At 42.5% G+C, this 17,071-nt stretch overlaps 1 protein-coding gene across 1 annotated transcript in view; it reads right to left on the reverse strand.

The window, feature by feature from the left end:
* The window catches only part of LOC112080438 (MAM domain-containing glycosylphosphatidylinositol anchor protein 1-like), a 333,781-nt gene that overhangs the window by 199,071 nt on the left and 117,639 nt on the right, over positions 1 to 17,071 (reverse strand). The window contains exon 3 of the mRNA XM_070442591.1: positions 10,110 to 10,249. Coding sequence (XP_070298692.1) covers positions 10,110 to 10,249 — 140 coding nt within the window. The remainder of the gene's footprint in view (positions 1 to 10,109; positions 10,250 to 17,071) is intronic.

Consider the following 17,071-nt stretch of genomic DNA (forward strand, 5'->3'; position numbering starts at 1 on the left):
TAGTATCAACACCTACTCTTGAGACGGCTTTGTGATACAGACCCTCGGAACGTTCTATAGAAGGTCATTGTGCAGTTTAGGATAACTTACCCAAAATTCCGGTACTTACCCAAAATCCTGGTTGAAGATTCTGGAATTTTGAGGGATAAGCAGGAAATCTGGGAATCGTCCAACCAGGATTTTGGAAAACTGAAGAATTTGGGAAAGTTACTGTAATTTTCAACCCTAGTTCATTAAGTGCAGTTCACACAGCCCATCTGAGAAAATGTTGAGTCATCTCAACTGAATGTCCAGCGTGTTCAGTGGCATAGAGGTTTCACTGTGCTCGGAACCTCAGGCGTGTTCATGTGGATCGAGGTAGAACAAATGTTAGTGAGAGAAATATAGAGCTGGATGGGCTGTTGGGTCACATGTAGAGTTCAAATGACTAGACAACGGTGGGGACTTAAGGAGACTGTAAAGACAGCAGTTGATTTCACAGCAGTGCATCCTGAATGAGACGGTGGTGTGTGTGTGTGTGTTTGAGAAAAAAACAGACTGACAGAAAAAAAGAATGTGAATGAGCACTGTGTGTGTGTGTGTAAGAGAGAGAAAACAAACCTTCGTGTTTGTGTGTGAGTGTGTCTGTGAAATAATAAACAGACAGAAAGAGAAAAATGTAGGTAAAGAGCACTGTGTTCATCAAGGCTTGTATATTTTTGCTTTCCCTTGACCTGATCTGTCTGCTATCCTGGTAACAGGCAATGGCAATCAGCTGGCCTTCTCACAAGCAAAGTCGTGATACATAGACTACTGCACACAAACGGCATGTGTGTTTATGAAGGTCTTAGGTATCATTACGATATTATTTTATTGTTTTCTTTATAAACAACAACAACAAAATACATTTGTTCAATCATTTTTATTAGGAGTGCCTTTGTTACCACTATGAACTGAACGCTGCGTAGTAGTGTCATCTTACCATTGCTGACTGTAGGTAGTGTGGGTATACCAACACTTAAGATTATCCCCCTGTCGTCCGGGGCTAGGGTAGTTGATTATCCTTCGGATTACTTCTTGTTATTGGGTCCTGTGGAAATATGTCATGGTCTTCTAGATTCTCTCTCTCTTTCCCTATTATCTGGTAACCAGAGATGGCGGTGTGATCTAGGATCAGGTCCCCCCCGTCCATGTGTAATTATATTATTGATGATCTAAAAGGAAAAACTGACCACTCTGAGATGCTTGATACAGATCCCCCTGTCCATGCACTCTTACTCATTATGACTAAAAAGGCAAAGTTGATCTTAGATCAGCAATCCTAGATCAGTCATGATCTACTTAAATTCACTGATCACATTCTGCAGACATCCRGCCAACTGAGTGGTGTTAAGATGCGAAGCACAGCTGGCTAAAATCAGATGAAAGTGAAACATTGACACGGAAAGAGAAAATCAAAGTCTTTGAGTTCAAATGAAAAATTAACGAGTATACCATAACATTTTAGTGATGGGACTGCATGGAAAAATAAATAGATAAAAGTGCACTGCTTGAGGAAGAAAAATGTCTCTAGRAAGGTTGACTTGACCGAAGCATCAACGGAATAAATGCGTGAAGGAGTAATTTGTGCGCAGAAAGGAGACGTTTTTATATCAGTAATGAAAGGAAAAAGATCCATMTTATACAATGAACTGAAGTATGATGMTTTTATCCTCAGCACTACTAACAAAAAGCACTCTAAAATCCCTATTACTTTATGCCTACTGAGYAGAGCCAGGCTATACTGCGTTGGCCTGGTTACACATCCACAATAGTTTCTATATCTGTGCTGGAAAYGAAAATTTGAAAAAAAATACATCAGCCAGCACAGTAATGTTCAGGATGGCACGATATTGTGAAAAGAGAGTGGAGTGTACATGTTAAAATGAGCCTTTAACACTAAAACCTCTGGGCGTCTTCAAGCTAATGAGTAGTYATTTTGACTGCAACATTCTAATAGTGTAATTTCATATATGATATCGCAAAAATAATCAATACATTGCCTTTGTTAGAACTATGAAACTATCAAGGCACAAGGCAAGACCCAGATGCAGACGGTTGGAGTCTTACAATGTTTATTAATCCAAAGGGGTAGGCATGGTCGTGGACAGGCAAAAAGGTCAAAACCAGGTCAGAGTCCAGGAGGTACAGAGTGCCAGACAGGCTCGTGGTCAAGGCAGGCAGAATGGTCAGGCAGGCGGGTACACAGTCCAGAAAAAGACAAGGGTCAAAACCGGGAGGACTAGAAAAAGGAGAACGGGAAAAACACGCTGGTTGACTTGACTAAACATACAAGACAAACTGGAACAGACAGACAGGAAACACAGGGATAAATACACTGAAGAAATTAGGGTTTGGCGACGAATATGAAGCGAGGGCCAGCCAACGAGAGCATACAGGTCGCAGTGGTGGGTAGTATATGGGGMTTTGGTGACAAAACRGATRGCACTGTGATAGACTGCATCCAATTTGCTGAGTAGAGTGTTGGAGGCTATTTTTTTAAATGACATCGCCGAAGTCGAGTATCGGTAGGAGGGTTTTACGAGGGTATGTTTGGCAGCATGAGGAAAGGAATGCTGGGTGCGCAAAAGTGGAAGCCGAATCTAGATTTAATTTTGGATTGGAGATGCTTATGGTGAGTCGAAGGAGAGTTTACAGTCTAACCAAACACCTAGGTAATTTTGCAGTTGTCCACATATTCTAAGTCAGAACCGTCCAACGCCCAGATCTTTTTGGAGTTTGTGAAACAGGATGCAAATTTCTGTTTGAAAAGCTAGCCTTCGCTTTCCTAACTGCCTGTGTATATTGGTTCCTAACTTACCTGAAAAGTTGATATCGCGGGGGCTATTCGATGCTAATGTGCACAGGATGTTTTTGTGCTGGTCAAGGCAGTCAGGTCTGGGTAACCAAGGGTTCCTGTGTTCTACATTTTTTGAATGGGGCATGCTTATTAATGGTGAGGAAAGCACTTTAAAGAATAACCAGGCATCTTCTACTGATGGAATGAGGTCAATATCCTTCCAGGATAATAATAATTTGTGTGAGATTGAGGGCATCAAGCTTAGATTGTAGGATGGCCGGGGTGTTAACTTCTCTAGGATATGTGGGACGGTAGCCTAACAACAGCCAGTGAAATTGCAGGGCCAAATTCAAAACAGCAGAAATCTCATAATTAAAATTCCTCAAACATACAAGTATATACACCATTTTAAAGATACACTTCTCGTTAATCCAGCACAGTGTCTGATTTCAAAAAGGATTTACGGTGAAAGCCACCTTGCGATTATGTTAGGTCAGTACATAGCCACAGAAAAACACAGCCATTTTTCCAGCCAAAGAGAGGAGTAACAAAAAGCAGAATAGAGTTAAAATTAATCACTAACCTTTGATGATCTTCATCAGATGACACTCATAGGACTTCATGTTACACAATACATGTATGTTTTTCGGTAAAGTTCATATTTATATCCAAAAATCTGATTTAGCGGGATGCTACTGTCTCACTTGGCCAAAAGCCAGAGAAAATGCAGACGCGCTAAATTCAAATAAATTACTATAAAAAATCAAACTTTCATTAAATCACACATGAAAGATACCAATTAAAGCTACACTGGTTGTGAATCCAGCCAACATGTCAGAATCAAATAGGCTTTTCGGCGAAAGCAAACGATGCTATTATCTGAGGATAGCACCATAGTAAACAAGAGAGAGAGCATATTTCAAACCTGCAGGCGCGACACAAAACGCAGAATAAAAATAATTAATTCATGCCTTACCTTTGACGAGCTTCTTTGTTGGCACTCCAAAATGTCCCATAAACATCACAACGGTCCTTTATTTCAATTCATTTGGCGCGTTTGATTCAGAAAAACACCGGTTCCAACTCACAAACATGACTACAAATAACTAATAAATCCTGTAAACTTGTTCCAAACATTTCAAACAACTTTTCTAATCCAACTTTAGGTATTGATAAAATTTAAGACAGAATGTACTGTTTTCAATTGCGGCTAAAATGAAATGGAGCTAGCTTCAGGTCGCGCACCCCAAACAAAACAGTACACTAGGCTGGACCCTCGTTCTGAACAGCCGTACTTCTTATTTCTCTAAAGAAAACATCAACCAATTTCCAAAGACTGTTGACATCTAGTGAAGCATAGGACTGCAACCAATTGCCACAGAAATCTAGTCCCATAGAAACCTCATGAAAACACAGTTACCTCAATTATTTTTTTCCTGATGGATTTTCTCAGGTTTCACCTGCCAAACAGTTCTGTTACATCACAGACATTATTTTTAACAGTTTTAGAAACTTTAGAGTGTTTTTATCTAAATCTACCAATTATATGCATATCCTAGCTTTTCATCCGGACGTGGAAATACTGACCCCTAGCCCAAAGAGTTTTAAGGGACTCTTCTTCAGGTTCATCTCTCTGTAGGTGATGGCTTTGTTATGAAAGGTTTGGAATCGCTTCCTTTTAGGTGGTTGTAGAATTGAACGTCTCTTTTCTGGATTTTGATCATTCAGCCTAATTCTGCTCTGCATGCATTATTCGTTTTTATGTTATACACTGAGGATATTTTGCAGATTCTGCATGCAGAGTCTCTAATTTGGTGTTTGTCCCATTTTGTGAATTCTTGGTTGGTGAGCGACCCCAGACCTCACAACCACAAGGGCAATGGCCGCTGTAACTGATTCAAGTATTTTTGCCAGTAGGACCTGGCTAAAAAATGTAAAATTTTATGTTCCTTTTGATGGCGTAGAAGGCCCTTCTTGCCTTGTCTCTCAACTCGTTCACAGCTATGTGGAAGTTACCTGTGGCGCTGATGTTTAGGCCGAAGTATAAAGTTTTTTGTGTGCTCTAGAGCAACAGTGTCTAGATGGAATTTGTATTTATGGTCCTGGCAACTGGACCATTTTGGAACACCATTATTTTTGTCTTACTGAGATTTACTGTCAGGGCCCAGGTCTGACAGAATCTGTGCAGAAGATTTAGGTGCTGCTGTAGGCCCTCCTTGGTTGSGGACAGAAGCACCAGATCAAATCAAATCAAATTGTATTGGTCACATACACATGGTTAGCAGATGTTATTGCGAGTCTAGCGAAATGCTTATGCTTCTAGATCCGACAGTGTAGCAGTATCTAAYRGGTAATATCTTACAATTCCACAACAAAACCTAATATCTAACAAATTCCACAACAAATCCTAATACACACAATCTAGTAAAGGAATGGGATAAGAATATTTAAGTATAAAATATATGGATGTGCAGTGACAGAGCGGCTAAGATGCAATAGATAGTGAGAATAGATAGTGAAGGATAAGGTATATATTATATACATATGAGATGAGTAATGCCAGATATGTAAACATTCTTAAAGTGGCATTAATAAAGTGACTATAGTGTTCAATTTATTAAAGTGGCCAATGATATGAAGTCTGTAGGTAGGCAGCCTCTCTGTGCTAGTGGGGGCTGTTAAACAATCTCATGACTTTGAGATAGAAGCTGTTTTCAATCTCTCTGTCCCAGCTTTGATGCACCTGTACGGATCCCGCCTTCTGGGTTGAAGCGGGGTGAACAGGCAGTGGCTCGGGTGGTTATTGTCCTTGATGATCGTTTTTGCCTTCCTGTGACATCGGGTGTTGTTGGTGTCCTGGAGGGCAGGTCCTGGAGGGCAGGCCCCCGGTGAGGCATTGTGCAGACCTTGCGGTTGTGGGCGGTGCAGTTGCCGTACCAGGCGGTGATATAGCCCGACAGGATGCTCTCAATTGTGCATCTGTAAAAGTTAGTGAGGGTTTTCGGTGACAAGCCACATTTTTTCAGCCTCCTGAGGTTGAAGAGACGCTGTTGCGCCTTCTTCACCACGCTGTCTGTGTGCGTGGACCATTTCAGTTTGTCGGTGACATGTACACAGAGGAACTTAAAACTTTCCACCTTCTCCACTGCYGTCTCGTCGATGTGGATAGGGGGGTGCTCCCTTTGCTGTTTCCTGAAGTCCACRATCGTCTCTTTTGTTTTGCTGACATTGAGTGACACCACACTCCGAGGGCCCTCACTTCCTCCCTGTAGGCTGTCTCGTCGTTGTTGTTAATCAAGCCTACCACTGTTGTGTCRTCTGCAAACGTGATGATTAAGTTGGAGTGAACAGGGGGCTGAGAACGCACCCTTGTGGGGCCCCAGTGTTGAGGATCAGCGGAGTGAAGATGTTCTTTCCTACCTTCACCACCTGGGGGGGCGGCCCGTCAGGAAGTCCAGGACCCAGTTGCACAGGGCGGGGTTGAGACCCAGGGTCTCAAGCTTAATGGTGAGTTGGAGGGTACTATGGTGTTGAATGCTGAGCTGTAGTCAATGAACAGCATTCTTACATAGGTATTCCTCTTGTCCWGATGGGACAGGGCAGTGTGATGGCAACKGCATCATCTGTGGTCCTATTGGGGCGGTAAGCAAATTGAAGTGGGTCTAGGGTGAAAGGTAGGGTGGAGATGATATGGTCCTTGACTAGTCTCTCAAATCACTTCATGATGACAGAAGTGAGTGCTACGGGGCGATAGTCATTTAGTTCAGTTACCTTTGCTGTCTTGGGTACAGGAACAGTGGTGGACATCTTGAAGCATGTGGTGACAGCAGACTAGGACAGGGATTGATTGAATATGTCCGTAAACACATCAGCAAGCTGGTCTGCGCATGCTCTGAGGACGCGGCTAGGGATGCCGTCTGGGCCGGCAGCCTTGCGAGGGTTAACACGTTTAAATGTTTTACTCACGTTGGCCACAGAGAAGGAGAGCCCAAAATCTTTGGTAGCGTGCCACRTCGGTGGCACTGTATTGTCCTCAATGCACGCAAAGAAGTTGTTTAATTTGTCTGGGAGCAAGACGTCGATGTCCGCGACGGGGCTGGTTTTCTTTATGTAATCTGTGATTGTCTGTAGATCCTGCCACATATGCCTCGTGTTTGAGCCGTTGAATTGCGACCACTTTGTCTCTAAACTGACATTTTGCTTGTTTGATTAYCTTACGGAGGGAATAACTACACTGTTTGTATTTGGCCATATTTCCAGTCGCCTTGCCATGATTAAATGTGGTGGTACATGCTTTAAGTTTTGCGCGAATGCTGCCATCAATCCACGGTTTCTGGTTAGGGAAGGTTAATAGTCACGTCTCTCATACACTTCCTTATAAACTCGCTCACCAAGTCAGCATATACGTCAATGTTATTATCTGAGGCTACCCAGAACATATCCCAGTCCACGTGATCGAATCAATCTTGAAGCGTGAAATCCGATTGGTCAGACCAGCTTTGGATAGACCTAAGCACGTGCACATCCTGTTTTAGTTTGTGCCTATAGGAGGGGAGAAACAAAATGGAGTCATGGTCAGATTTGCCAAAAGGAGGGCGGGGAAGGGCCTTGTATGCATCGGTCGAGCGTGTTACTCTCTCGTGTACTGCAATCGATATGCTGATAGAATTTAGGTCGCCTTGTTCTCAAAATAGCTTTGTTAAAATCCCCAGCTACAATAAATGCAGCCTCAGGATATATGGTTTCCAGTTTGCATAAAGTCCAGTGAAGTTCCTTGATGGYCGTCTTGGTATCCGCTTGCGGTGTGACGATAACCGAGGAGAGTTCTCTTGGGAGATAATACAGTCGGCATTTGATTGTGAGGAATTCTAGGTCAGGTGAACAAAGGGACTTGAGTTCCTGTATGTTGTTACAATTACACCATGAGTCAGTAATCAAGAAAACATACACCCCCGCCCTTCTTACCAGAGAGATGTTTATTCCTGTCGGCGCGATGCACTGAAAATCCCATTGACTGTGTATGGWCTCTGACAGCATATCGCCAGCTAGCCATGTTTCCGTGAAACAGAGTATGTTACAATCCTGGATATCTCTTTGGAAAGTAACTCTTGCCCTCATCAGCAAACAGTAGACATTTGACTTCAGATTCTAGTAGGGTGAGACTGCATGTTGCAGACTGTTCTATTGCCCTTGCCAATTCGTTGATATATATGTTGGAGAGGGTGGGGCTTAAGCTGCATCCCTGTCTCACGCCATGGTCCTGTGGAAAGAAATGTGTGKTTTTTGCCAATTTTAACCGCACACTTGTTGTTTGTGTACATGMATTTTATAATATCGGAAATGTTTCCCCTAATACCACTTTCCATCAATTTGTATAGCAGACCCTCAWGCCAAACTGAGTCAAAAGCTTTTTTGAAGTCAACAAAGCATGAGAAGACTTTGCCTTTSTTTTGTTTTGTTTGTTTGTCAGTTAGGGTGTACAGGGTSAATACGTGGWCTGTCATATGTTAATTTGGTAAAAAGCCAATTTGACATTTGCTCAGTACATTGTTTTCACTGAGGAAATGTACCAGTCTGCTGTTAATGATAATGCAGATGATTTTGCCAAGGTTGCTGTTGATGCATATCCCACGGTAGTTATTGGGGTCAAATTTCTCTCCACTTTTGTGGATTGGGGAGATCAGTCCTTGGTTCCAAATATTGGGGAAAATKCCAGAGCTAAGGGTGATGTTAAAGAGTTTAAGTATAGCCAATTGGAATTTGTGGTCTGTATATTTTATAATTTCATTGAGGGTACCATCAACACCACAGCCCCTGGGATTGGGATGGAGGGTTTGTATTTTGTCCTGTAGTTCATTCAATGTAGTTTGAGTTTCCAGTGGGTTCTGGTAGTCTTTAGTCGTTGAGTCTGAGATTTGTATCTGATCATGTATATGTTTGGGCTGTTTTTCTTTGTTATAGGTCCAAAAAGGTTTGGATAGATAACKCTTCGTGTTGTTTATTTTTTTTGTGTGTTTTCCAATTTTCCCAGAAGTGGTTAGAGTCTATGGATTCTTCAATTACACTGAGCTGATTTTTGATGTGCTGGTCCTGGGGCTCTGTTCACAAACAGACCCCACAGAGYGCCAGGACAGCAACACAAATGGACCCAACCAAATGAGAAAACAAAAAGATAATTCTTTCCAATGTGTCAAGTAATTAACAAAAAAAATTAGAAAAATAGAATGCTATTTGGCCCTAAACAGAGAGTACACAGTGGCAGAATACCTGACCACTGCGACTGACCCAAACTTAAGGAAAGCTTTGACTGTGTACAGACTCAGTGAGCATAGCCTTGCTATTGAGAAAGGCCACCGTAGGCAGACTTGGCTCTCAAGAGAAGACAGGGTATGTGCACACTGCCCACAAAATGAGGTGGAAACTGAGCTGCACTTCCTAACCTCCTGCCAAATGTATGACCATATTAGAGACACATATTTCCCTCAGATTACACAGATCCACAAAGAATTAAAAAATATATATATTTTGCTGAACTCCCATATCTATTGGGTGAAATACCACAGTGTGCCAGAGAGAGAGAGAGCAAGAGAGAGAGAAAAATAAATAAGCAAGTGTGACTAGAGTTATAAAACTGTGGATTTTGAATTCTTACACAATATTTACAGATGTATTTCATGCTAATAAAACACMTTGAATTGACATTGAATTAGCAGAAAGACAAATTGCATCAGTCCCTAACTATTCTACTAGGTAGACTCTGTGCCTTTGAGAGAGCACATCACAGGAGCTGTGTGTGTGTGTGTGTGTGTGTGTGTGTGTGTGTGTGTGTGTGTTCGAACGTTGGTGTTGGTGGGGGGTTAGAATACTCAGGGAATCGGGCACAGAGGAATCTTCTGAGACAGTTTGGGTTAGTAGTTGACGTGGGCAGCGGAGGTGGGGGGAGAACACCTGGGCACAGTCAAATTGGCACAGACACACACCCCTGTTTTATTCATGGTGATCTAATGCCACCAGACAGGTGGGTACCCTGGGGGAGCGCACTGCTTTTCTCACTTCTCACACACTCATACACGCACACAGTCTATGGTCAACGTGATCTGCATTAGCACTCGCTCACAAGAGATCTCAAAACAGCTCACACCAGAACTCTCCCCTGTAGCCTTGACCAACACGGGGAGGTCTGAGAGAAAGAGATAGAGAGGGTCATGGCACTGCAAGCCTCATGCTCCACTGGCATTGCAAGCCCCATGCTCTACCAACTGAGCCACAAAGTCGTGTTATGTTGCGTTACCTGTGGTCGTGGGTGTCCTTTGACCAGACATTTGAGCACCAGGTGGTCTCCCTCTCTGATGGTGTAGATCCTCTCACTGATGTTGTCGTCCTTCACCACACACGCCTGGCCCTCATGCACGATCTTGGCATTGGCAGGGGCTGCGTCAACACATAAGAAGAAAAAAGACAAAGGGTCACTTTTACAGGCTCATAAGTTCACAAACAAAGTTTTTGTTAAGGTACATGAAAGTTCCCGTTTTGGAAGGCATTCTTGGAAAACAATAATGATTTCTTAGTTTCGAACGGCTTTGCTGTATGTTACAGTTGGTAGACGGCCCATATTCAGACACTCATATAAAAATAGGTGTCACAAAAAAATCTGAAACTTTGTTAARGAATAACTGTGAAGTTAAAAATCTAAGATTCAAGATTGAACTAATCAAAGGCTTGGCGAGTTAGATGTGTTAGTGACTTGCGTGTATGTCTGTGTGTGTGTGTAGCGGGTCTTATATGTACCACAGGAGAACAAAGAAATTAAGAGCGACACCACGGCTGTCTTTTAGGCTTTTATGTTGATCTGCAATAGTATTGTGAAAAGACAGGACAGGAACACATCAGTCTCCTATGCACCATCTGACAAGTTGTTCAATACAGCAGCATGAAGAAAGGTAAAACACATATMCTGTCTCACATCTCCAATTCATTGCTAGGTGCTTTCAGTGTTGACAGTACCAAAATAGAACAACTCATGTACAAAAACACTGCAACACAAACAAGTTACAACGTGAAATCGCCCCAATCCCATTCAGACCTTAGAGGGCCAGAACTACATCTCCCATAATGCAACGCCAGCACCAGTCGGCAGCTCTGCTAACCGTCAGCATCATAGAAAGGCATGCTAGCTAGCAACAGCAGCACTTTTAGCACTCTGTAAACTATATTAATAACAACAATAAAACTCTGAAAGTTACATGTTTCAATAGTCTCACACTCCCTTATAACAATATCTACAGCATTAACCTTGGGATGTTTTATTTATTTCACGTTATGGACTTCTACAAAGGAGTAATCTGAAGCACATACCTTTCTCAGTGTTTTCTCGGACTGAGGAGAACGGGCGCTAAGGGTAGTACCAGGGTGTTAGTAGGTGACGCAAGCACCCAGATGAAATAAAATTAATTTAATGAAACACAACCTGAAGATGTTAACATCATTCAGCTACTGCAGATGCCTAACTAACATCAACAGGCAGCACCAGTAGCGCAACAACTAAAAATAGACACCAAAAGTAAAGTTCCTGGCGATCATAGCGATCTGACTCCCCCCTTCTGTCTGAACTTGGAATATTCCTGTTCGCGGGCTTTGGCCACTGAACCTCAACCTGGTTGTTYTGTTCTGCGTTGTGTACTATWCTAATAATTTGAAGTTTGATGGAATAACCTTTTTAACTCTCCTACGTGTGTGTCTGCCTAGGTGTGGTAATGACTTGCCTAGTTAAATAAAGGTTAAATWMAWWWWWTTAAATAGTGTTGGGCTAGAATAAACATGTGCACAGTACATACCTAGTAGATTGAGAAACACTGAATGAAGTGACAGGTATAAGAGAACCCTAGTAAACACCATGGCCTCAAGAACCGAAGATGTCTGACTTATCACGGACTACAAGTCTCGTCACAGAAGGCGATCAAGATTGCGTGTGATTTTTTTCATGTAACGTCAGCCAGGAAGAGAGGGAGCGGGTCAGAGATGAGGAGAGAGAAATAGCAGTTGATGGAAGGGGAAGAAGAAATGAAAGAGAAAGAGAGAGAAAGAAAATAAAAATACTAAGGACTACTCAGAAACCCACAAAGAGAGAAAAAATTTGGGCAGCACAATGTAAACACCGATATAGACCCCAAACGTATCCTTTCCTCTAAAATCAGACCGCTCCCATTGACGGCAACCCCATTGCCACAGAGTAAATTAGTATAGCATATTAGCACGTTAGTGCAGGCTAGCCACCAAAACTAGTCCCAGGGCCCGTTCTGGGGCAGATCTGACAGCTACCACATGGCTTCAGCCTCTGGTTATCCATGACTCAGAGGGAACTTGAGTGGTGTTCGGCTTGACACAGGCACCACGGTGCATGACAAACCTGCTAACCTGACGTGAACTTCACAGTGTGAATGGTAGAGGAGAGAAGGTGCAGAAGGGGGGGTGTAATGCTCCACACTGAACTGCCGCTATCAGTGAGTGAGTGAGTGAGTGAGTGAGTGAGTGAGTGAGTGAGTGAGTGAGTGAGTGAGTGAGTGAGTGAGTGAGTGAGTGAGTGAGTGAGTGAGAGAGGACTTGAGAGACGCGCTCTGGCGCCCGTTCAGCAGTTCTCGGTCGTGGTGCATAAACCATTGAAACAAGGTGATTATAAACTGGGTGGTTCGAGCCTTGAATGTTGATTGGCTGACAGCCATGGTATATCAGATTGGTATACCTTGGTATACTGTCCGTATACCACACCCCCTTGGGCCTTATTGCTTAAGTATGCCATGGCAGAGGAGTCATCTTTTAGCATATATTGCTGCTATTCTGGAACTCTCTCTTTCGCCCTCTTTCTTGCTCTCTCTCTCTCTCCCTCTTCCTCTTCTCTCTCTTTCTCTTCCATCTCTTTCTCAGTCACTCTCTCTTGCCGTCTTTCCATCTTTTACTCTCCATATCAGGCTCCCTTTCTCTCTCTTCCTCTCTTTTCCTCATCATCTCTGTCTCTCTCTCTCTCACATCCATCTCCCTTTCTCTTTTGCTCCTTCTCAGTCTCTGTCTCCTGTCGAGGTTAACTTATGAAATATCTGTGCACTCTGTGATTGCCGATGAGATAGTGTGGGTGTGAGAGGAAGCCCAGAACGGGTCTGCATTAKTGGGATAGAGGGCACAAAGTGGGCGGTCAGAAGAGGCACAAGGGCAGAACTTTGGTGGCAGTGCCAAAGGCGGTGAGGGGCTAACTGGACAACTCAACTCTGAGGTGAGGGCACAGGGCACAAATGATTTAAATGGTGAACAACTGTATTTTTCAGCTCGTTAGCACGTCAGCGCTAGTGCGGCCTCTCCGGAGAGGGAGAGATGTTGAACTGCAGCATGCGGCTCCTCCACTAATCTTGCATCGAGCTAGAGGCTGCCTGGCAGTCYGACTCACTGTAGCAGCCAAGGCTGGTTAAAGATGAGGGATGGAGGAAGGGAAGGATGGAGAGTGGGGTAGGACTGGGGAATGAATAAGGGAGAAGGAGAGAGAGCCCTGATGAARAAAATACAGCACAGACCAGCCTTTGTTGTGTTTTTGCTGGGGACCAGCCTTCTTCGTGTTTTCGCTGATGACAAGCATTCATTGTGTTTTCACTTGTTATGATTTCTTTCGTGACCAGCCTTCGCTGTGTTTTGGACACTGATCACAAGCATCAGAATGACTACCAGGATCAGAAAGAAGAATGAATGAGACTACCTAAACCATCCAATCTCCAACAACCATTTCAGGAATGGGTGCAAAAAGGACAACTAACAGATTGGATAAGTTTACAAAAACGTATGCTATTCATCTTGGGGAAGTTACAGGGGAAAGGAAGGGGGATGAATGATGGATTAATACATGCAAAATAAGTAAATGCAATAATAGATATTGAAACAAACAATTATACAAATCTAACTGCAATAGAGCATGTTGGGAAATATGGCAATGATGGGTGTGGTTTTGCAGACCAGCATAACCGGACCATGCTGGACCAGCAAACACAACAACAACAAAAGGTTCTTGAGGGTTCTATTTCAGGGGTGATGATGATGTGTAACCATTTTTGGGGGAGCATATCAKGAATGATTCTTTACAACTGTGATGGTTCTGAAGAACCATCCTGTTGTTTCCCACTCCACCAGGTTTCCCTTTTATGCAAATTAAAAGCTACACTGTTAAAAAGTTCCTGTAATTTTACRGTACAGTACAGGTTGCAGTGAAACAAGTTACAGAATTTTACATTTTAGCGATTTAGCAAACACTCTTATCTAGATCGACAAGTAATGTTAGGTGCCTTGCTCCATTGCACATCAACAGATTTTTCACCTAGTCGGCTCTGGGATTTGAACCAGCGACCTTTCGTTTACTGGCCCAGCCCTTTTTACAGCTGAATTAAGGTGTTATTGCTGTAAAAGGACAGTAGGCTGCAGAATGCTGGTTACTTGAGACCACACCGCAATTAGGATTTGAACTCTTGGTTACTAATACTAACGACCAGAATTTCCTGCTACACAACCAGAGATTTGCCACATATTTAATGGCAATAATACATTTCTGCACTTTGCTAAAGGTTGCCCAAAATCAAGTCAATAATTGTCAGATTGTCTGACAACAACATAAACATTTTTATCTGTGCTCAGGAACATATAGTGAGTGTACAGTCGTGGCCAAAAKTTTTGAGAATGACAAAAATATTAATTTCCACAAAGTTTGCTGCTTCGGTGTCTTTARATATTTTAGTCAGATGTTACTATGGAATACTGAAGTATAATTACAAGCATTTCATAAGTGTCAAAGGCTTTTATTGACAATTACATGAAATTGATGTAAMGAGTCAATATTTGCAGTCTGTTATTCGAACTCAATCAGCATGACAGAGTGATCTCCAGCCTTGTCCTCGTCAACACTCACACCTGTGTTAACGAGAGAATCACTGACATGATGTCAGCTGGTCTTTTTGTGGTAGGGCTGAAATGCAGTGGGAATGTTTTTTGGGAATTCAGTTCATTTGCATGGCAAAGAGGGACTTTGCAATTAATTGCAATTCATCTGATCACTCTTCATAACATTCTGGAGTATATGCAAATTGCCATCATACAAACTGAGGCAGCAGACTTTGTGAAAATTWATATTTGTCTCATTCTCAAAACTTTTGGCCACGACTGYATATACATGCTTTGGGAATTTGAACTTGTAAGSTGYTGGGTGGAAGTGCATGAATGTTTCAGCAATGTCAAAGGTACACATAAGGTACCTTCACATGTTACTGGTCGGTTCCTTTTAGGGTACATGTGCAGTGGGGCTCGTTAGCATATTTGGGGCATTTGTGCTAACCGTCAGTTGAAGTGTTGTACCAGTTTAAGTGCTTGATTGCTATGTTCTCATAGTTTAAGAACATATTTTAACTCGGTTAGCTCACAAACCTTTGTAAGAATAGTGGTTATCAAAGCGCTGAACTGTTAAGATATAACTGTGCATTTGACATTACCTTAATGTTAATTAAGTGCTTGGAAGTTGCTGTGAATTTTGTGTAACCTAATTGGCATTCAGCTGTCAGTAAGTTATTGGAAAATTCACACTGACTAAATAGCCAGCAACTGCTAATAACTTACTGACAGCTTAACTGGCAACCTGATCAAATTGTATTTGTCAAATAAACGTGTTTAGCAGATGTAGCGAAATGCTTGTGTTTCTAGCTCAAACAGTGCAGTAATATCTAACAAGTAATATCTAACAATACACAAATTCTAAAGTAAAGGAATGGAATTAAGAATATATAAATATTTGGATGAGCAATGTCAGAGCAGCATAGACTAAGATACAGTAGAATAGGATAGAATATATATAGAGTACATACAGTGCCTTGCAAAAGTATTCATCCCCCATGCCGTTTTTTCTATTTTGTTGCATTACAACCTGTAATTTGGATTTAATTTTTTTTTTTTTAATGGATTTTAATTTGGATTTCATGTAATGGACATACACAAAATAGTTCAAATTGGTGAAGTGAAATGAAAAAAATTACTTGTTTCAAAAACGTACACAAAAAAAAMMCGGAAAAGTGGTGCGTGCATATGTATTCACCCCCTTTGCTATGAAGCCCCTAAATAAGATCTGGTGCAACCAATTACCTTCAGAAGTCACATAGTTAGTTAAATAAAGTCCACCTGTGTGCAATCGATCTGTCACATGATCTCAATTTGCTTTAGCAGTAAGCTTAAGGGGGTCATTTGTCTGCTGGAAGGTGAAACCTCGTCCCAGTCTCAATCTCTGGAAGACCAAACAGGTTTCCCTCAGAATTTCCCTTTATTTTAGCACCATCCATCATTTTTTCAATTCTGAACAGTTTTCCCAGTCCCTGCCAATGAAAACATCCCCACATCATGATGCTGCCCCACAAACCATGCTTCACTGTGGGGAAGGTCTTCTCAGGGTGATTGAGAGGTGTTGGGTTTCGCGCCAGACATAGTGTTTTCCTTGATGGCCAAAAACTTAATTTAGTCTCATCTGACCAGAGTACCTTCTTCATTGTTTGGGGAGTCTCCCACATTTCTTTTGGCGAACAAGCAATTACTTTTTTCTCCTGGCCACTCTTTTCTCGTAAATCCAGTTCTGTGGACTGTACGGTTTAAAGTGGTCCTATGGACAGATACTTCAATCTCTGCTGTGGAGCTTAGCAGCTCCTTTAGGGTTTATCGTTGGTTTCTTTGTTGCCTTCTGATTAATGCTCTCCTTGTCTGGTCCGTGGGTTTTGGTGGGCGGCTCTCTCTTGGCAGGTTTTGTTGTAGTGGCCATATTCCTTTCCCATGTTTTTAATAATCGGATTTAGTGGGTGAGCCGTGGGGAACTGTTTAAAGTTTCTGACTTTTTTATAACCCAACCCCGATCTGTATTCTTCTCACACAACTTTGTCCCTGACATGTTTTGGAGAGCTCCTTGTCTCTTCATGGTGCTGCTTGCTCTTGGGTGGTCGCCCCCCCTGCTTGAGCTGGTCGTTGGGCCCGCAACTCCTGGGGCCCCGCCCCTCCCTCCTCCTAGAAAAGTGTATATACGTTTGACGATATGTGCACACCCTCCCTGATGACTTTGCCACGCACGCAACCACAGGTGGCGCACGTATTACAACCCCTACTATCTTCTGTGCTTCTGGAAGAGTAATTGTCTGCCCACCAGATCTTCTTTAACACCAGGGGTCGTCTTTCAATAGCAAAGGTGAATACCACAGTATG

The sequence above is a fragment of the Salvelinus sp. IW2-2015 genome, unplaced genomic scaffold (genome assembly GCF_002910315.2).
Source record: "Salvelinus sp. IW2-2015 unplaced genomic scaffold, ASM291031v2 Un_scaffold16326, whole genome shotgun sequence".
Taxonomy (NCBI): Eukaryota; Metazoa; Chordata; class Actinopteri; order Salmoniformes; family Salmonidae; genus Salvelinus; species Salvelinus sp. IW2-2015.